Here is a 23,364-nt window from a genome sequence, read left to right on the forward strand (position 1 = left end):
TACATCCTCACGAAGCATCTCTTCCCTTTGGCTGCACATGACATTAAAGGTTTCAAATGTCATACTTGTAAACTATTCAGAATTAAAAGATGTCTCTATGGAACTGCTATATTAAATGACTCCTAAGGTTGATGATGATTTAAAAGACCAAGAGGGGGAGGGATTAGGTATTTGAAAGACTTTCAAATAGTAGAAAAGAAAAGAAAGAAACTACAGATCTCAGGGAGGAAAAAAAAAACCAAAAAACAGTAATTACAAAGGCTGCATTTTCTTTCAATCTAAAAATGACTATTAGCTCCACTACAGAACTGAAACAAGCAATTTTTCTTCTATAAAGACATTTCTTAATAGATAGTATAATGTCAACATATAAAAGCTTTTTTATTCTTTAAAGAGCAAAAGTAATACGTCTTCAAAAACTCCTCTCAACATTTGATTTCATGAAGTTGAATGTGTCACGGATTAAAACTTTTATTTGCTCAAAGCCTCACTCAATGAGACCCCATTCTAGTTGAGGTACCTGGACCACGCTACAAGACAAAGAACAATGTCAATAAACAAACCCGAGATTTCTTGACTATTATTATATTTCACTTCACCTTATACATTAAAACAATCAGTTGCATCTTTGAGGTCAACATCCTGGGAAAGCATTAGGTAAATTTCCTTCACAGTTCAGAACATAAGATACTATTAAAAAAAACCAAAAAAAAACGTTTGATGCTTGTAACTCAATTCTTTCAGCATTTTTTATTGTTTCTGTTACTTTTCTTAATTTTTCTGAATATACAGCTATTTGGAACTGATATTTGACTTGTTCCTGAACTATTCACGCCCATTATTTTCTTTACATTTCTTTTGTAGCCCATGATGCATATTTGATATTGAGGAGGGGGTTACACAGTTGGTCTTATTTCTATTATCTATAAATAACATTCTTCTTTATTTTATCCAAAGTTCCCACTGAAGTTAGACTGAAATCACTTGGACATTTCCACCTGCTTCAGACCAAGAATATGCTGGAAGAGCTAAGCACTGTATATCACTTTCTGGTGCCAGGATTCATCTTTGTAGGTACATATATCTTTGTGAAAATAAAGACCTTAAAATATGAGCACCAAGGACTCAATCTATAAATACCTTAATGTAGGGTTTGAGATAAGTGTCTTGCTGTTTTAATGAAATTTCTCCATAAGTTGCCAGGAATCCTTATGGAATGTTGGCTATACCATTTTCAAATATAAAAGATGATGATACATTTGAGACGGTAACAGTAGGATAACACACTCATATTACTCCCCTTTGTGCAGCTGTTAAATACGTGCTCTGTTGTTGGGATCCATTTCAGCAGCAGCAACTTTAGTCAAAGATCATGTCTCATTCCTCGATGGAAGATCATTACACATCACATATAAATTTTAGGCATATAAATGTGCCTAAAATACGCCTTAAGGAGCAGACAACTATTTATACGCTACAAAATGACATTTAAGTATCACTTAATGTTTAGAATGTATACGTTCACAGTGGAAGCTAGTAAACTCAAGAGTTACATGACAGCAACATCCTTCACTTGAAGTAGTGAAACTACATCACAACTAAGTGTCTCTCCAGTGAACTGTAATACATAATGAACAAGAAGAGTTTTGCAGGTACTCTAGAACTCTTCTCTTGAAGTATAGCTCCATATGTTTATTTTTAGTTATTCCAACAACAGGAGAGGGCAACTCCATTTTACCCAATAATCATCTTATTCAGGGCCTCTAATGTTGTCCTATATCTGGAGTGTTTACTGGAAATAAAGAATATGTCATCAGGAGGAAATAAAAACTTCTTTTTTCTCTCTGTTATGCTAAGTAAACCATAATGCACTTCAATAAAACTAGGGGAACAGGAAAAAAAAAAATTACTAGAGGGTCTTAACTCTAGAAGAACAAAGAGATAATTCTTCTAAATAAGTCTTTTTTGTCCTTTCTCTTTCACCCTGTTACTTATCATTCTCTCCTCACCTTCCTCCTCTCTTACTGTTTCCCATACAGCAGGTAAAAAGCACATCTAGTTGAAAAGTAAACTTTGTAAAGTGGATAACACAAATGAGAAGTACAATAAAAATCACAGGCTAGAGTGCAAGAATTCGTATGTCCAACCATTTCTCTCATATTGTAGCAAAATTTTTCTCTGTAGGAAAAAAGAATGAGTTTTAGAAATAATGAGTAATATTGGTTAAGTGATAAAAGAATTGCTGTATATTTGGTTGTTGAATATGTACAATATGTACAAGTTCAAATTAGCTTTTAGCTTAACATTGTGCCCCACAGTTGAAAGATTTGCAGAAATATGGTGGGAGAACGCTGTGGGGACTTCTATTTCTTGAAACGCTACAGAAAAAGACAAATATAGTAAGTTGCAGAGCTGTAATTCACCTAGGCTTTGTACTGACCCTAGTACACTCTTTAGTAGTCAGTACTAATGGGTGTTTTTATCACCACAAAAGATGATGCCCTTCTAATTTCTCTGACATCTGTCCTATCAATCCTGAACACAATGTTCCCAGTGCCCAGATCCATGATCACACAGGTAGCTGAGCATGTTATTGCTCAGGCAAATGCGTTATGAATTCTCAGATGATGAGCTATGCTAAGGCCAGATGTCAGAGGTGATGAAACTGATAATCCATCAGTAATTTCTATCTACCACAAAAGCTCTGACCCATTGAACTAAATGAATGTATTTAATCATCAACTAGTCAAATGATCAGAAAGTGCCACAGGGTAAAGAGAAAGCATCTTGACAAAGAGAAAACAAACACTACCTAAACTACTGCCACAAGAAGAAAAGTGTATCTTTCCTCAGCATATTACCTATAGAAATAGATTCAAGCTGAAAACATTAAGAGAATTAAGTCTTGTTTTATGATATGAAGTACAAAACTCCTCTTGTATTGCCAAGATTATTCTCTTAAGTATTATTTTACATTTCAATTTTTTTTTTTTTTTAAAAGTCCAGCTAATTCTGATGGATCAAAGCCCAAATAACACGATACAAGCAAAGGGTGCTGCTTTCATAAAGGGTTTTTAAACACCTTTCTGGATGAGGTCTTAAATGATGTATTACTCACTCTGGTCTGACTACACCAGCAACTTCATGACTAAGACGGGGAGACCAAATCTTGCAGCCTTTACAGAAGTCTTCGACTTTTCCTGGCATAGAAAAAACTTTAATCATGGAGAAAGTGGTACTTTCCCCAGGTGCTCTTATGGCAAAACAACACATCTCCTCAGCACTGGGTTATTAATGTCTCACTTTCCTGCTATTCTGTATTGGCAACCATGACGGAAAGCTTGAACTTGTTTATTCACACTTGTTTAATCCTGTTTCCACATAGCACATCACAGCCTGCAGGGCTAGGAAGATGGATGAGGAAAACCGGGGCCACAAGGGGGTCGGGGTCATGGTGTCGCTGGATCTCATTAACTACATCACTCACTGCACCAGTCACTTCAGAGGTCACCTCAACTGAGGACTTTGGGATAGGTGATGGAAGAATGGCTGGCAGAAGCATACAGATGTTCCCTGCAGTTGAGGCTACATATGGAAACAAGGACAGATCCTCACGTTGCCCCTTAAGTTCCTAGAGATGCTTTTAGTCTACTTGGTATAATGTTTTATAGGTATCTGACAAATATTACGGCAGAAGCATGGAGGCTGAAGGGAGGACCACTGAAATCAGAAAAACAGTGTCAGGATGTTCAATTGGTTTGTGAGTCAGAATCTAGGGGGAAAAAAATCAATTTGTTATTTCTTCTGTCACTATTTGCATATGTTCTAGACTAATGGAAAGGGAGTAAAAAGAGTACATAATGTCACGGACTGGTTTCAGTATACAGTGACAGGGGATAGAAATATGCACATTTTGTACTGCAATTAGATTGTGCACACTGCATTCCTAACAAAGAAGCTTTTTTGAAACTCAGGCAGTGACAGATGACACAGGAAGCCTTGCACTGTCCGTTACTTCAGAACTTTAATGATTTCAATGATAATTAGCAGTTGATAAAATAATCGTACACTGTTTAGGCTCTAAACAATATTGCAAATATTTCATTATAATCTGAGGATACATATTCCCATAATATTAGCAAATAAACATATTATTTATAAATGTGCTCCAGGCTATACCCTGTTTGTGCAGCAGTTGTGCGTGTCACTGTCAGGAACGCTATGACATGCGGATACAAAACTGTTCCTTTCATGTAGCTGTTAACTTCAACTCTTTATATCTACTCCTTGTAATGAATCATTCTGCAAAGGCCAAATCATTTGCAAGAGAGGTGAAAACGGATATTATTAAACTCTATTTTTAAGCACATCTGCAGCATTGGAATGAAAAACAACTGTGAATGGGTTTGATAAGACAGAATCCAAGTTCTCATTTGTTCAATATGCAGGTGTATAATGAGGAAAATGACATATAAACCTGTATCTGCACATGTGCACAGCGTATTTATGATGAGCAGTCAAAATATTTTGATGAATGGCAAAATTAGGAAGTAGATTACATACAGAAGAGTCAAAGACAAGATTTTATTCTAGCAAGTAAAAACAACAAGTCTTTGCAATCCTAGCAAGTAATCTGCTAAGACAATCTAGTTAAAAAATTAATAAAAAAAATCTCTAGAACTGTTCCATACTCCCCACTTCCAATCTGGTAACAAAATACAACACTGTAGGCCTCAGTGGAGATTTCATCCAGACTAATGCCACTGGTAAGAAAAGAGAAGCAATTCTACAGTGTGTAGATCAAACTGATGCCCATGTCTTCTCCCTACCCCCCCCCCTTTTTTTTTTTTTTTTTAGACGTGCCAATCTTCTGAGTGACAAAGAAACCCTCTTTGTTCACATTTCCATGATTACTTTTCCCTATGGCCCCCTTCCTGAGAAGTTTGTTTATAGTAAGCACTCCCTGAAAGAAAAAACAAACATTTCCATACCATCCACTAAGTTTGATATGATCAAAATTAATGGAATACATAATAAATGTGAGATCTATAAAAAAAAAAAGTCCAAAAGTAAATGGAAACTAATACCCTGATAATTAGATGCTCTTCAGACTAGAATAAAACCTGAAAAAAGGCATGAAGAAAATCACCTGTTTTATAGCAGGTAGAGGGAGGCAAAGAACAGGAAGAATATCCTTGTAGTTAAGATACTGTACGAGAAGATGTGTCTTTTCTTAGTTCCGCAGTAAACATAATACACGGCCTTGAGTGCACGGCCTAGAATCTCGAAGAAGAGACTGATGTTGCTCGGTATTGGCATGATCGGCTTTTAGGCATACACCTCTGTGGGTAGAATTTACAAGTTTAAATGAGGTATTTAAATTCCTCCTACAATGAAATGATAAGAAATTAATGGATGCTCATTAAATAAGTAGGGGCTCTAACTTAGATATCTATAAGCACCTAAGGGGTCCAAACGACTTTTCCCAGCGTCCAGAACCAGAGGCACCATGCCTCTTCGTCTACACACCCAACAATCCAAAGGGGAAACATAATTTGATAAACCTGGAAATGAGACTGCTCTGAGGAAGAAGACATGATTTCTCGTTGCTGATCATAATGCTTGAAATATAAAAGAAATACATATAAACAAGGAGGCCGCACCAGAAACAAGACAAGGAACAGAAAAGCAAACACTTGAAAATAATTTCAAGGTAACTTTTTTTGCCATTTACTCTTTAGCAGTCAAGATGCTTTGCTAGAAAAGAAACCCATCCTGACATAGCTTCAAAAGGTTCTTTCCATTTTTAGTTTGCTTCAGTAACTTCCATTGCATACCAAAATTCCTCATATTTAGGTTTCTGTCACCAACTTAACTTAAAAAGCATTCTAAATGTTCTCTACTCCAGTTGAAACAGAAAAGTGAGGTGCAGAGGTATAAAGGGAACTCTTAACTCTGGGTACACATCTCTTTCGCTATGATAATTTTGCAGTAAAGATAAAAAATAATTTTGGCAATGATTAAGATGACTCAGTGTTTCATCCACACCTTTCAACTACTATATATAGGTCTCCCACACCTTCTACCTTTTTTGATTCTAACTTTAAAAAAAAAAAGTGCTAAAATACCTTAAAGGCTTTTTCTTGTGTGTACATATTTTCTTCTTTTCTTCTATTAAGCTACGTGATGAAATTAAAATCTCAAGAAACTTTTCAGCACAGTTTTGTGAATGCAGAAAGAAAAGACTGCCTAAAAAGAGGTGGATGATTAAGAGTCACTTTCTGAAGTACTATTGGACTGGGACGGCAAGCAAAAAAACCCTCTGTAATGCTTCTAGTTGTGATTTGGACATAAACTTACTGGCTTCTGAGGGTCTCTAGAGAAAAGTGTTAAGTGAAGATTTTAGTCTGATCAAAAAGAATTATCACAGGGACTGTAGAAAGTACATTGAACATCGAGCTGTCCACTCCATATCTGTGCACTGAAGGGAGATGCTAGTTTGCTGAAGTTACTAAAAAAAAAAGTCCAACCAAACAGGATGTATTTATAACTATCCCTCTTCCTGCTGGTAGGCAGTCTCTAATTTTCTTAATCTGACAATTTTACTTTCCCAGCATCCATGAGGGGAACAAAGCCCCTTAAAGCATCCAAGCTCATGTGTTTACCTAAATATTTGACATATCCAGTAGGGCATTATGCCATTGCCTCCAATGTGAAAAAAGGGGAAAGGATGCTTGAAAACTGAGACCGCAGCCCCAGTTTTCAAAACCGGCAACAAAAATGCAGCATTTTCAAAACTAAAATGCAATCATATTGCAACCAAAATGTCTCTTCATACTGACAGCTGAAAATCTGCATATTCCAAAGGCTATTTGTGCATGTTAAGCCTGTGAAAAATTCATATCTGTTCTGGGGAAAAATTCTGAAGACAGCTTTCAGTTTATCACTAATTTCTTTCTTTCACATAAAATAAAAACTGAGAAATTTTTACATAGCTACTTACTACTATTCTTACATTCTAACCACACCTAAAGTTCTATTTAATATTTGTCTCTGCTAAAATATAAAATTATAATCTGTCAGCTTTAGGGTATATAATAGTGTCAGTCATCAAGTATGCTAAGTACAACACTAACTAATTCCAAAAGTGCAAGTTAGAGTTGAAACAAATTCTTTTGTTTTTTTCTCAGGCATAGGTTCTTCTAAATTGCACTTGTGTGCGTGTGTGCACACATTGCATAGCAGACAAGGAACTTTTTGTGCTCATTAAGATTTTGATGTTATTCAAAAGATTAATCAACCTGAATTCTTCTGTAGGATTACCTCTCACCTAAACCACTTAAACTGGTAAGGTTTTTCCTCTGAAATTGTCACGTATGAATTGGTGTTTTGAGACAATAACAGAAGCAGAATAAGAGTCAGTGAAAAGCTTTCCCCCCCCATGAGTAACACCTGTGTAGCTCAAGCTTTCCAAGAGGCAGGGCTCACATTCTATTCACAGACTGACAGAAACTTATCTCTTTCCAATTTATTTTCCTTTTGTAAGAGGGATGGGCAAGAGGCAGATTCAAGTCCAAACGGTAGACGCAAAGTCCTCTAGCAAGATATGAGTGGTTTAAGATTGCTAATTCTGAATGCCAAAGCTATCTCCTCTACTTTGGTTTACAAGATAAGGCAACAAGGCCCGCAGGACCCAACAGGAGATTTGCATGATACATGCAGAACCAGATAAAACTGAAGACTAGTGTAGGAGACACTAGACGAAGTGGAAAAGTTGAAAGCGCACGATCATATACTTCCCCTCACAAGCAAACTTGATGTAAAGTGGAAGCTCATCTCTCACAAAATTATCGTGGAGGACGAGAAAGACCTTGCTGCATCAGATTACTACAGGATAACTGCAAGCTACTAAATTAAAAAATATATAACATAAAAAAGTCAAATGTGACGCCAGGAGGGATACACAAGGTACTAGGGAAGATGGGAATTAACACTAGTTCATAACGCATAGGTCAAAGCAGCTCTTGAAACACTGTCTGCAATATAGGCACCCGTATCTCAGAAAATCAATGCAAACTGTAACAGCTGAAGAGAGGACTACTAGGATCAAGCAAACATTTTCCAAAAGCTTTCCTTGTTTAGACTAGCAAAATAAAAGACAAGAAGGAATATCATCATAGCCTATAAATATAAAGAAGAGAAAATAACGGAAGTAAAGAAAAATCTTAACACAAGAACAAGCATAAACCAAACACGTTTAAGTTTACACTGGAAATTTTAGAACTATTTTTCTCACCATCATAAGTTCTAAGACAGCTTCCAGCAGAAACAGAGATTGGAGTGTGCTCGGGGGATGGAGGGGAGAGTAATCTAACTAGCTTTCAAAATATAGCTTGCAATGTTTCTGAAAGGAACTGTAAGATATGGCTGCGGAGAATACAGGTGACTTGGTGATCCAGGACTCTGAGGACTTTGCTCCTCTGCACCCCCCCTTTGTACAATGGCAGACAGGTTTCTGTGACAGCAGAAAGTGACTGGGTGCACCTCCCTCCTCTAACATGATAAAGCAATTCCCAGAGCACCAGCACAAATTCACATCATTGCCACTTGAAAAATTTAAGTAAAAGGAAATGGACCAAAACCACCACTTCATTTCCCTCAAACGTGCTGACAAACATTTAAGACCTATTCAAAGTAAAACTTCTGTATGAGCATTTGAAGTAGAAGTATCACCAAAAGCCACAATTAAATGTTATCCTTCAAGACTGGGGCGGAGGGGAAGAGGACACTGAACGTCATCTTTCAATAAAGATAGGGAACAAAAACAAAAAAGAAAAAAAGAAGAGAGATAAAATTCTTGTTTCCTCAAACAAATAAACTGATTATCAGAGTAAAAAGCCATTAATCTATAACATCCACCAACCTCACTCTAAAGACTTCTGTTAATTAGCATAGCAATGAACTCTGTTAGTATCTAGATCATGCAGTGTTTGCAAATGAATGGTCTGGAGTACTGCTTCAGTTTTTTTTTTTTTTTTAATCCAATTTGACATCACAAAGTAGTACATGTCTGAGGCATATTCCAACAATAGCCAATATTTCAATTAACATTCAAATAGTGCATACAGGTTTCTGAGCAAAGAGAACAGAGGTGTAAGAAAATGTAACATTATCTTGCTGTCCTGTATTTCCCAGACTAACTAGAATTAGAAAAATGTCAAGCAAAAAATGACTGCATGAGACATGAACGCTAACAGAACATGAGCTGATAGCTGATCATCTTCATGGTTTCTGTAAACTCATCAAGAGTTCCCTTAACTTTCAACCTTTGATCAGGTAGAGCATTCAGAAGATATATAAACAGCAGGTATAAAGATACAAAAAAAAAATCAAAAGATAAGGGATGAAGGAAGCCTGTTTAAAAAAAAAAAAATCAAATGAGAAAATGTGCAAGAAATTATTAGAAGCAGAATCAGGTCAAGAGCACTGCAAATAGCTTCTAAAAATGTAATGTCAAAAGCTCTCCTTGTAGATAGGAAAAAGGGTAGGTCCTGGGCAGAAGAATTCAAGGAATAAATAAGAGATCCTAAAAAAAGCTTCTTGAACTATTTCTGGATGTGGGAAACCCTGAGTTCCTACTCCAGAAATAGGAAGCTGGGGATGATACCAGAGTGTATCAAAGGACGTTGCAAAGACTTTCTAACTAGTTCTGAAGGAGTTAATTCACATACTGGAAGCAATTTTCAGTTGTTAAGGAAACTTTTCCCCAGGCTAGTGTACCCTTCCTGGCATATGTAAGCAGCTGAGCTTAGGTGCTTTGCTGCCTCAGTGAACACACTTCCAGTACCCAAGCCTGCTCGTTTTGTGCCAACCTGAGTACCTCTATATAAAACTCACGTAGCTGTGCAGACCCACTAAAAAAAAACTATTAGAAGATCAGACCATGAGAAGAACAATAAAAAGAAATGAAGAACAAGAGCAAGGTCTGCAGAAATCAGAGGCATTGCACAGCTCGATATTTGGCAGATTCAAAGTTATTGAATATTATTTCAGTCATCAATGTGATAGCTCTTAAATGTGAGAGCTCATTAACATATTAGGCTTTGAACTTAACATTTAGATCTGAATGTCCAAGAGAAGCTCAAATTTTAAAAAAATGAAGATGTAATGGTGCAGTCACCTATCTAGATCCTAGTGGATGATCAAGGGAAGCACTGCTTTTGTCCACTTTAAAGGCTAAGGCTAAGGCTGAAGCCCAGTCTGGAACAGGGTGAGAAACGCGTTGCCAGGGTGAGTGTATTTCCTGCTGTTATTCTGTACAGGGCATACATATTATTTAATGATTTCTTACAATGGTACTCCTAACGGTTTCATACTAATCAACAGAAATTTGTTCTTGTAAGCTTCAGAAGTACATAGAAAAGGAGAAGATTTAAAGCATCCATATTACCAATTCTGCCTTTTCCCAGATGATCTAACCTGATACAATTTTATTTATTTTTCTCTCCAAAGGGAATTTTGTATTCACTAAATGTGCTGTGATAATAGGCCTGGTGTGTTATATTTCTTCTTAGAAGAAAGGAAAGCATGACACCTTTCAGTGTCCTGCTTCAGATCATCCATGGTATTCTGTAAGGACCATAGTCTCCAGCACTTCAATTTCTACGATCAGTGCCATCTGTCGAGTGAGAGCAGAGATTGTCAGATCAGATAGGAAGCTTCTGATACTCTGTTGAGAAGGAGGAGGACCAGTCAGGGGCAAAGAAATGAACAGGATGCATTCTCCATATGTAAAGGTAACTCAGATCAAAGCAAATCAGACTCAAATTGCAATTACAAAATTCATTATTTTTTTTTATTTTTAATTATTTGTTGAATAGAAACTGGATGAAAAAATCTTCCATCTTATAATCACATACTTTTCCCGTTTTTCACATTATTTTGCAGGTAGTCTTTATCCTAAATAACTAAATCCAAAGGAACTGGATTAACTCCATTAAGAATGTATTGTAGTCTCTGGCAGATGCTTCAGAACAAGGTCATTACTATTGCGGGACAGAGATGACTGGGTAGTGTATATTTCATACCTCTCAGCCTTTATTCACTTCATTTTACACAAAAAGCACGTGTTGTAATATTACTTTTTCTCAGTGTTTAAGATTTGTTTTATGCTTGCTTTGGAATACACGTGTGATTCTTTGCACTAAACTCAGCGTACTGCTGTATCTTCTCTTGTTACAGAGAAAACATAATTTAGTTTTGGATGTAACGTAAACAGGATCATTATGTTTGGAGAGTGTTCCAAAGCCTGCCACTCAAGCAATCTGTGACACATAAATAATGCAAGACCTTTTCTTTCTCCGAATGACTTCAGTTCAAGCACAGACTCAAAGACGGACGCCCAAATACATACTGCTGTCACAAAATTCAATCTATTTCTGGTTCTCCAGTTGAATCATGAATCAGTCTTCCATTGTCTTCTATTAGCACCAACCCACACGCTGCCACCCTTTGCCAAAGCAGGCAGGAGAGAATCCTATTTGTGAATATGCCTGATCTTTATTCTCATACTAAAATGGAAGGAAATCCCAGCTAATCCAAAAAGCCTTGTATTTTCTTTTAGAGGAAAGCAAGGTTGAAAATTGGTCTTTTTTCCCCCTCCTTCGACCCCTGACCTTTGAACCACAACCTCCTTGCCACTAAAGCATTCAACACCTCATTTAATCTCTCCTCGCTGCACTGGCAACAGCACTGAAAAAGGAAAAAAAAAATAATCTGGGGACTTCATCAATTTTTCATGAATTTTCATTTAGGCCAAAGCCCCCTCTTACAGTGGTCGATAGATCAAGCTGCTGTCACATATTTAACACCTGGGGCTACAGCTGCTATCTCTGGGGGCTGCCGCTGACTCGGGCTAGATCAGAGGCAGCCCAAGTGAGTGCGAGGACCCTGCATGCTCTTTCTGTTGCTTACATGTGGTGCCCCGGCACTTGAAACCGAAATCCTATCCAGGGTAGCTACTGCAAATGTGTCTCCTGATATTCCCACTGGAAGACTGCACAACACAGGTTCAATCATGTCATCTCTTAGATTGTAAGAATTAAAATAAAGGTAGATTTTTTTTAAGTATAAAAGTAGTTGCATAAAAGTACAAGCTGCTTTAAACCTACTTCCTTTTTCAAAATCCTCCCAAGAGAATTTGAGCATTGTTTCTAATAATTTCAACCCTTGTTTATTTTCATTAAAAAAGCTAAAAATCTGCAATAGTTTTAATTATTTTTAGTTATTTTAGGAATAGAACTTTTTTTCTAATAGCTTAACCATAAAACATACAAATACTACATCTGAATTTGCCACACACACAGTAGAAGAATGGATTCATTGCTAACATTGGAATTATTCCTTCCTTTTGTGGAAGCTCCTGTTAATGAAAATAAAAGTGTTGTTTAAGGAAGGATGTTGTTTAACTGATTTCCCAAATCACAGTTCCTCAGTTTCACTGACTTTGAGCAATTTATCTAAGGACATAATTCAGCATAAACACGAACAACTGTTCAGTCCCCTTTGACTGCGGTAGCATGCTCTGAATAGTCATGAAAATATACTTAAGTACGTTGGGTGGACTGACACCTAAAAACATCGTGCTTGGGCAAGGTGTTAACTGCTATGAGATCAGTAAGTGTTTAGGGAGTTCAGCAACTTGCAAAAAATCGCTCATCAACCAAGGGGCAAAAACGATTGCCTTCAAGATGGGCTACTCTCTATGCTCTGAATCACTGCACGCCTCTGCTGATTTTTACTCCTATCTTTTATGTTTACACATAAATATGAATACATTAAAAGATTTTCAATGAGAGTGCTTCTGTGACGGGGTGCTCTTGGACAACAAAAAACAAAACAACAACCACCAACCACAATTAGCAGACAACAACTATATCTGAATGTATAAACATGACCATTTTTAACAGCAGAGACAGAAACCCAATAAATATTTGTTCATAAATCATTCAAAACTCGCAAGTGCATATTATCGGGGAGGGACAATTTAATAAGCAAAGTAAAACAATTACTGATTCTTTCACTAAAACAGAAGACTCAAGCATTTTAAACCTGTAAAAAGCAGCTTCTCTCTAATGGCACAATTTGAGGCCACCTACCGTCAGATAATAATCCAAAACCCTGTTGTCAGCAAAGAGCAACCATCTCTTTTCAGGCGATGAAAACAGCATAGCTTAGCATGGAAAGTGCCGCTTTCAACATCATTACAGACAGCACAAGTGAGACGTGACAGCACGCGACTGTCAGTTCCCTTGCACAGGGCTGTGATGTCCAAGCCACACCAGACAATCAACTGTTTTTGGTGATAGTTGAGAACAGGTGAATGAGGACCCAGTGCTGACAACAGGCTGTCAGCAACTACTCATTTCTCTACTGTGCAAATGGACTCTTACAGACCTTCCCATCCTGTTCAGTCCAGAAATGCTGAACAAATAGTTGAAAGCCTTAAAATAGCTGTTCTCTAAAAGCCACTTGAAAATTTAATTTATATCCAAAAGTCTAACTGGGGGGTGGGGGGGGGGGGGGGGGGCAGGGAGAAAAATGGAAAGACTCAAAACCAAGGAGAACTGGGCAGTTCTGCTTTCATCCTCCAAGCAAGGTTGTCAGTGAGATGCTCCAAACGGCTCCTCCTATACACATCCAGCACTATATGCTATCCTATGTGTCTTTAAGATCAGTGAGCGTAAAACTGGCAGAATTTATAAATATTTATTTTCTTTTACACTGTTTCTTTATTTACCATTTTTCTTTTATGAAAACCTTCCTGTAATCATAACCATGGTGCGGTTCAAGGAAAGACAAAGCACTATTAAATTTAAGTGGAGCAGGAATGTCTGCTATAGACCCACAGTTTAATTGGAAAATTCAATCAGTCAAACTTCAAAGCTACGAAAACAGTGAAATAATCTGCTGTCAGGTGCATGTTGCTAGAGCAAAAACTTTGTTTATCACTTCAGATCTCAAATTTCACGTTCTATGATCCTGTCTTAAAATACCTCCGACAATGAAACCTGCTTTTATTATTTTTACCGTCTTCTATTATCTCACATACAGTTCATGCATGACCTGCCACCAGCTGCAGTGGTTAAAACTAACTCCAGAAACTGGGTATACTGTAATAAGAGCCTCATATCAGACACCGAAGTAGGGATCATTGAAAACTGATGAAATACAGAGCACCTTTGTATTTCAAAATAACCTGTTTAATTTCATTACCCAAGGCGTATCTTGCACTACCCTCTGAACACAGACAGGAGATGTCTTAATCTCAGCAGGACTGTAAGAAAATAGAGATTTCAAAATTCGTACGCCTCTCACAGATTTTCTCAACAGACACCTTAAAACCACATGTGTAAATCCAGAAATACTCCAATAAATGTATCTAGAGACATGTTTACCCTTCTTAAATTTGCCTTCCTCTTCGTGATTTCTAAATGTTTGCCTAACCCAATTAACATTCTTCGATGCCTTTGTGGATTGGATAAAGATATACTGGTGGCTTGATTGAGTGCCAAAAGAAAAAACTGTTTTCATTTTTTCATTTGAAAGTTCTGAATCTAGGTTATGAGAAGCAAGAGGCAGTGAATAAGACTCTTCTACTTAGCTATGCCTCCATTTAAATATTTCATACTGAAATTTCTAGATTAAATAACATTAGCTATAGAAGTCTGTGGACTTGCAGTGGTAAACTTTCTTTTGGGGGGATATTTTTTTCCCTAAGGAAACTGAACCAACATGCCTCCTAAAGTGTAAACTAAGTGATATAGGTTTGCGCTGAAGCCCTACTTAAGTCAAACATGTGTTTTAGTGCTATTGCCAAACGAAGAACGCTGTGGGGAAAACTGAGGTTCAAGAAGAGAATCGCATTTATAAAATTATTAAAACATACATTTAAATGAAGATACACAGCTATCCGTTGCTGAGATTTTGAATGATAAAAATTAGGGTTTTTTAAGCCATAAAACTAAGTAGGAATAACATGCAACAATGTTGCATCTTATGCGTGATGAGTTTGTTTCATATGTGAATAAAATGAATGTTTCTGCTAACTCTACTAGAAGCAGAGCACGCACGCTGGGTGGTCTCTGAAAGAGCCGTGACAACTTCTCTGTTAAGACAGAGAGAATTGATAAAGAATAAGACTGCTCTGGACGATATGAGAAACGGCCAATAATTTCACACGCCATTCACATAATAAATGAGGCCTGTATCAAGTTTATGACAGAGGAGCACGCTGAAGGTATTGAGGTTTCCAGCAGCACAGAACATGAGTCACCAAGAAACTGCCATTTCTGCTGAAGTAACAGATGACTAGATAAAGAGAAACAGACACTGCACCTTATATTAAATGATAGTTATTTTTCCATGTTAGCTTCAGTATAACCAACTTGAGTCATAATTTAAAAATTAGATTATTCTTTAAAGGAAGATTAGCCTTTGTCCATATTCGCGTCAATCATCATTACACGCTGGCTAGAACCCTACTTCAGTATAAATCATGTATTCTGTACAGTTACTGCCACTGAATAAATGCATGTAGAAATTACTTGACTAAGAGTGATAGTTAATGACAAAATACTGTACTTATCTACATTTATTATCTCCCAACTTGCTGACCGCATGCAAGTGCTGGATGACAACACCACACTAACTATAAAGTTTTACATGGTGCTAAACATATAAAAGTTTACTCACATGCCACTTCCAGAGATGCATTGCGACTCACAGCTTCTCCAAGATAGTTCCTTGCTACGCAAACATAACTTCCTTCATCAGGTTTACTCCTGCGTCCATGCACAATGCGCAAGAAAAACAGAGATCCGCTGGGCAGCAGCATGCGGTGGGAGCGCGGATCGTCTTTGTCAGTCTCCACTCGCTCACCATCCTTGTACCACTCGATGGTGGGGGTTGGCCGTCCCTCAGCTTTGCAGTTCAGCGTTGTTGGCTCTCCTTTAGACACTATCACATCTGAAGGATGCTCAACGATCCGCGGTGGGAAGTCCTCCTGGCGAAGGCGAGATCCTACAGAAAAAGAGGAGAGGGAAGAACAGAGCAATTTATTTTTGCTTTCCCTTCATTAGCAGTTCTCATAAGTTAGTCTCTGCTCATGCTGCAAAAGTTTTCCAAGAAAAAATAAAACCCAAAAACCTGCACGTAGATGCATCTATCATTTGGTCTGATATCACAGAGACTGTGTCAAGAGACTTTGAAAGTTAAAAGCCTGAGTCCAGACTACAGAAATACACCTCTGACCAAGGCATTAATACATCCACACCACATGCAGACTGGACTAAAAGGAGGATCTATTACACACACATGCATGCATGACAAGATGTTTTCTTTGAGCCAGTAATCCTCCTATTTACATTTGCCTCTAGATCCCTGTGCCCCCTTCCAGATTCCACTCACAGCTGCTGCTCCTCCATCCTTCCATCTGCCAGACTCAAAAGATGGACATCTCCAAAAGGACTGTGTCTTACCACCTACTGGGTAATACTTCTTCACAGTTTTTATGTACGCTTTATACCCCTCTTCCACCAACAGCTCAAGTATGTAAATGGTGGACAGGGGGAAGAACATGACAAGCAAAACAAACCACCCTCATATACACACACGCATACGCTGAAACCTGACAATTATCCCTTCTTTATAAATTTCTAGTACAATAATGCACGTCAACTGCACTTTCCAGTTAACTGCATGCATGTACACACATGTACAAATACAATATATGTACGCGTGCACCTGGAAGTGCACTGGAGACTTTAAATGTCTGAGAAAAGATCCTAGGTCCATTTCCCTTCTTCTTTTCGCATTCCTCATTTTCTTCACTCTGCTTTTTAATACTCATCATCTTTTCTCCACAAATGCACTTTCCAACCCATCTGCAGTATTCCTAGATTCCTACCAACACAGTATCACGACTCTGACTACATGGTCACTAACAGTTAGACAGCTTCAACATTTGTACGTAATGCATCACAATAGGGATGTGGGAAGCTTGGATTGTCCCTGAATGCACCACAGGGGCTCCGTCTGACTGCAGAATACCTTGGAAATAAAGTGGTTATATACTTTTCCCATGTAAATTTTTCAGTACTAAAAATAAGTTAACAAATAAATCCCACCATCACTGCAAAATAATACACCCCCAACACCTCCTCTCCATTACCCACCAGAATAATTTTTTTATTATTATTTTACAGTACTGATGAGCAATATGGTATGGGTAAGCTCTCACAACATCAGAACTATTAGGTGTTGATAATACTGAAGTTTCAACAATACTAATTTTGTGCCTTGCTCTGTACCATTCTGTGCAGCCACTTAGACACACCATTCTTCTGTCCTTCTGCATTTCCTCCCCACTCAGTTCCCCTACTCCAAGGCAGCAGAACTGGAAACTGGACCCTGTCCTCCACCCTCCTCAAACATCCCCCAAAAACCACCACTGAAGTCTTGAAATGGAGAAAGGTGCCAGAGGAGGGGACACCCTATAAGAATCTGGGACCCCTGGAAAGGTAGGGGATGTGGAAGGGATCTGTGCTGGGAAAGAGGGTCCCAGTGCCAACCTTCCCTTACAGCCTGTACCTGTTTCACCAGAACAAGCTACAGCATCCCCTATCTCCACCGAGCTCTTGAACGAAAAGCTGTAGTAGCACCACAGCACTACCCACATATTGCAATATTCTTTTGGTGAAAAAGTTCATCACTGTTTCACATATGTTATGCTTCTCATTACATCTATTAGCAGATACACTGCGGAGATGAGTAATTGCAAGAACAGCATTACCCAACAGAAATGCAAAGTCCAGCACTCCTGACTTCAGCTTCAACCATCCAGATATAGTCCACCATTGCATTTTTAATCAGTTTCTCGGCGGCAAACAGGTCACAATAGTTTGTGGCTCGACGACGCTGCTTCTCATAAAAATGAAAACAACTTTCCTAACTGCTAGCACAAATCCCTTCTGGCAGGGATCCAAAAATTCCTTTGAGTAGAGCAGATGCTCTAGTACAATAGGAGTGTACTTCTTAAATAATTTAAAGAAGGTGTAACACATTCTGCAGGTTAGTGAGACATGTATGTCTCAATTTTCTGATTAGTAATTTTGCTGGGTAGTAGAAAAGAGATTTAACGTCGATATTTCAAAAATGTTCTGTGCCTTACTTATTTGAAAATATTCTCAATGCCTCATTTATTCCAGAAGTTATGAGGAAAGAAGTAAGGATCCATTTTACAAAGTGAATCCACCTTTGGACTTCTGTTTTACTAGCACTCAGATCATTAAACTAGGGCTTGCCACAAATATAATGCATTATACCACTGCTGCCCAAATGGTTCTTTCCTTGGCTACTAGATTCTATTACCAGTATAGGAAACGTACTCGTAATCTGTACTGCCAGTACATTAAAAACTCAAACAATTTATATCTCAGCACAAATATACTCAGAGTGTATTTAGAAAAGAAAGTCATATTTCATTCTCACCTTACCCTCATATACACGTACACTTAAAATTTAGCTGGAGAAGCTGCAGTTAAAAAGCATCGCTAGCCTATGATCTCAAACACACCACTGAAAAGGATTAAAATTGCTGTTAAAATTAAAAAAACTCACAGTATATGAGACTAAAAGCAGACTTAAAACATTGACTAGAGACTATAATGCTCTCTCCACACAAGTTCAACTTACTTCAACTCTTACTCTTAAAAATATTGATTTTATGTTAAGAAATTGCTTCTAATAACACCAGTAAGAACACCATCAAAGCTGAGTTGTTTCTGAAACTTATTCAAGTAACAGAAGGGTAACAGATACCATTACCTTTTGATAAAATAGTATCAGAAAGTTACATTTGTAACAAAATGAAATGAAAGTTTAATGGCAATTCCTTCTATGAAGCATTTTTCCTATACACAAATACCTCTTAAGAACACTCCAAAAATCAGAAAACTACATTTTACAGAGAATTACGGGCCTAATTCAATCCTTTGAAAAGAGCTTACCTCTAGAAAGAATGAAACCTTTCACTTTACAAGGCCCAATTCAAATCCTCTCTTCAGGTCATAGGGAATAACTCTTCTGCTTCAGTACTGCTGTTTATCACAAAACTAATATTTACCTCGCTCTGCTGCGCCCCAATTAAAGCAATGAGAGCTCAAGAAGGGGTCGAGTCGTGGGCAGCAGGGAGGAAGGTTTAGGCTTATGAGGGGAAGCTTGTACTCTACATTCCTGTGCTGTCTGGACATACCTTCAGCTATCGCTAGATAACTCAATGCTATTTCTTTCAATGTGGATTTAAAAGATGGAAAAAACACCACCACTCAGCAGGCACAGAGCACAGCAGACTCCCCACTTCGGAGCTGAGCACCAGCAGCTATTCCAGGAAGACGCTCTGATTTAGAAACAACAACAAACAGAACGAAAAACTCAGTTCCATTGCCTCTTTTCTGGCAGAAAGAGATACTGTCTACATGCCTGGAAGTATTCACCCCAAATGGCGTTTTCCTAGTTGAGTTTCAGTTCTTCCACGCTGGCTCTTCTTTTCCCTCCCCATAGATACTCTCAAAAATACAATCTGATTTAGAAGAAACAGAATTATTATTAACTTCATGAGCTAACTAAACTGAACAGACTTCTTTCTCTTTTACTGGAGGGTAAGACGGAAGCACAGTCTGTTTAAGGTGACAAATTGTTTCACTAAAGGCGGTGGTTTGTGTTGCATGCCGGACAGTCCATGCAGCTTCCTTCACAATAATTTTTCCTTCAAGGATTCCCAATACACAAATATCTTGTGCATGCATACAGCATGTGAATAACCCCTGAATTTAAGAGTCCCTAAGTAGTCATTGTCATGATGGACTGCAATGACTTCAAATTAGCTGTTACATGCTGCTGGGCAAAAATACACCTTTGGAAAATGTCCTGCATTATCAAAACTAATTCAAAGCTGCCATGAAGCTGTACCTAAGAAAGGGAGAGCATTAACATTTTTCTGAATACATACTCAGAGAGTACTCTGCTACACTTGTCGCATCTTCAGGTTCACATAGGTATTGCAGATGATTGCTTATTATGTGCCTCCAAAAGAGTAGTTTCAGGCATGGCTCGTCACCAAAATCATTTTGCTTACTACTTCACAGGATACTTAATTTTTTTACTATAATTTGCAAGTCTATTACAGCATCCTACCTTTTAAAATTAACATTTCCTTGCTTATACTGAAAAATTAAATAAAATATGCCAAGATCCCCGGCACAAAAGACAGAACATAAGCCATCTCTGTTCAACTTACCTCTCTACGTTTTTATGCTGGAGTAACTTTAATTCTTAATCTCATGTTTTATACAAACTTCTGCCACAAACTATGTACTTTACAATTTGTTTCTGAACACAATTCAACAGTTAAAAGGATTATCTCACATAAAAGGATTATCTCACACAAAAACAACTAAAAAAAACCTGTGATGCTACTACACTTGCGATGCTACTACACTTCTAGAAGCTGCAGCAGTTTCAGATACGTCTACATTAACACTAATACAAAAAACAAGGGGAAAAGAAACAAAGGAAATTATAAAAGAATTGGGTACAGTGACATTCTGTCCCGACGCTATCAGACGATTAAAAAAAAAAAAAAGCACAGAGAAGAAATAAAAAGAAACAAAGCATTCAACACAACCTCAGTGTCAGCTAGAACGCTGCTGATCACACATACTAGTATGTAAGCAGCTGTAAGCCCAGTACGTAAATATATTTATATCTTCACCACAGATCAAAAAGAACATGTATCCATCTTTATCTAACTCAAATTCTTACACAATGACAATAATCTCAATCTATTCTGATTTTGAGGTTAGTTCAATACTTTTTTTTTTTTTTTGGGGGGGGGGGGGGGAATCATTCTGCCTTAATGCTGTTGAGGTTGCTGATAAGGTTCTGCTGAGACCATACTAAAGCTTAAAAGCACCACATTTATTTATACTGCTTTACCAAATAACTCTGTATTCTCTCTCCCAAACAGCTTTTTTAGGGGATAATTCAAGGAAGGAGGCAGCATCTGCAAGGAAGCTTCCATTATCTATTGATTAGAAACATATTAGTAGGAATAATTCAGATTCTTTCAGAAAATGTTGCTTTGAGACAGATGTGAGTCGTTGTAAACTGCCACAGTCCAGTGGACGCTACCGGTCTTAGAAAATGTAAAACGGTCAAGGTTTGCATTCAATATTTCTGGGGAATTTACAAGTCTGATAGTCCTCAGTGGGCAAATCAGAACTACTGCCAAGCAGCAGAAGACAACTGATAGAATGCTATAAATGAACTGCTTTTCCCGATATGTTAATTTGTCACCTTACCACATTTTGAAAGATTTTCATTATTTTCCCCCAGATAAACAATAAAGTAAGCATTGACTGTTTACTGTTTGCTACTGTTCACCTTCTCCCTCGCTGCTATTGCTCGCCTCTAATCTACAAGCCAGTGCTGAGTTAAAAAAAAAAAATTGTTTTTTGAACTAACGGCATTAAAATTACATTCAAAGCCATTTAGCCAATGGTAACGTTTTCATGGAAATGTTTCCCTGAAATACAGTTTCCAAATACTGCTTGGAGTAAATAAAGAATAAAATATTAAATCAGTAAGTATAGCTTTTATTATTATTATATTTTTGCTTCTGCTGGTAGATATCAGTAGATAAACGCAGAATGTGATCCATGCTACAGTTCATGAAGAATCTTTCTGAAACTCCTAACATGCTCAAATATAAAGTTACCATCTACAGTTACTGAAGGAAAACTAAAATACGGAACAAAGTCCTGCATTAAATCCTTAATTAAGCACCAATACTAGTCTCTGTTACATATTTATCTGCGAGTAGAGTAATTTTCATTTAAAAGTGAATATTTATTAAGTCAACATGCATTTTCTAAGATACTGCAAGAGAGCATTTCCTAAGATACTGCAGAAGAGCATTTTACTACTCTAACAAGAATAGCCTTCATTTTCAGAAACCAAAGTCTGGTAACTATTGATAACTGCTGACCTGATAAACGTTGAGTAATGGGAAATGCTGTAGTTCTTTAATAATAACTGGTGACTTTATAGATTTGTGATGAACTACCACTTCACAGGTAATGAACATGCTTGCATTCATATCTACCTCTATGTGATTTACTTGTGCATTCATCATTATTAATGTCCGCAGAGGTCAGGACACTGCACATGTGATGCCCAGCCCCGTGCTGGAGGTAAGAGGAAGCAGCGGGAGGAAACGCCTTGCCACAGAAAGGCAAAAGGAAGCTCTACTTACTCAGACATACAGATGCAGCACTAGCTTTGAAACACATTTGCTGTTCACTGTTCTTTTACTCCGCTTCCTTCCATATGAACTTTTGTACTTACATACTTCCTAACCAAAGAAGTGAAAGAAAGGAAAAATAAGCCACATTGGTGAAAGTAGAAAAAACAATCTGGAATGCACATTAGACTCTACACACCTGAAGACACTGTGCTCTTCAATTTCCCCCTTTTAATGGCTTAAAAAAACGCATTCCAGAACAGCATTTTGCTAGATTTTATTTCAGGCTTGTCAGACAAGAAAGTCCCTGATAAATGCCTTCAAGACTTCTCTTTTAAAAAGTGCAAGAAAAGATTCACTTATCTTGGCCAGAAGATTCATACCATCAGTGCTCTGATGTATTTAGACTTTCTTATGATTAGCAGCAAGCCTCGTGGATTTGCTGTAAGATGCTCCAGCTTCGACATAAGTTTCCTCAGAGACCCCAGTGTACCACAGAGCTACAGCTACACTGATAGCACATGAACAGAATATGCTATGGTATTTCTATTTAGCTATATTGCTACTAGCTCCAAATAACCCTAAAAATTGATTGAATGCAAGATTTTTTTTATCCAAGAATCAGAGCACTAGACCTGCTATAGAAACACAACAGCAAGTAGAGAAGGAAACTAAACCAGTTAATATTCTACCTACATAGAAAACAATAAAGCTTTTTCACTATAGTTTCATAAAACTACTATACAATCACCTTATTCTGAGAATAAGGTTGGGTGGGGGGGGTGGGGGCATAAGCACATACCTCTATCTTCACACAAAAAGGTATTTGGCAATTCACGTTCTACTTCTCCTATGCCACCATTAACAAGTTTCAAGGAAAACATTTTTCGTATGTTACACTTCATGCTCCTCCAGTTTTAATTGTATTAGCTTTACACCAAAAGTTGATTTCATCTACTAAGCCTGCTCTTTATATAAGCAGCTCCAAAGCCAATGGTCTGTCA

The 23,364-nt window shown here is 37.6% G+C and overlaps 1 protein-coding gene across 4 annotated transcripts in view; it reads right to left on the reverse strand.

The window, feature by feature from the left end:
* The window catches only part of ROBO2 (roundabout guidance receptor 2), a 1,122,084-nt gene that overhangs the window by 400,195 nt on the left and 698,525 nt on the right, over window positions 1-23,364 (reverse strand). For all 4 annotated transcript variants that reach the window (XM_068910773.1, XM_068910796.1, XM_068910762.1 and 1 more), the window contains one exon: window positions 15,754-16,080. In XM_068910773.1, coding sequence (XP_068766874.1) covers window positions 15,754-16,080 — 327 coding nt within the window. The remainder of the gene's footprint in view (window positions 1-15,753; window positions 16,081-23,364) is intronic.

Source organism: Struthio camelus, chromosome 1 (assembly GCF_040807025.1).
Source record: "Struthio camelus isolate bStrCam1 chromosome 1, bStrCam1.hap1, whole genome shotgun sequence".
NCBI lineage: Eukaryota > Metazoa > Chordata > Aves > Struthioniformes > Struthionidae > Struthio > Struthio camelus.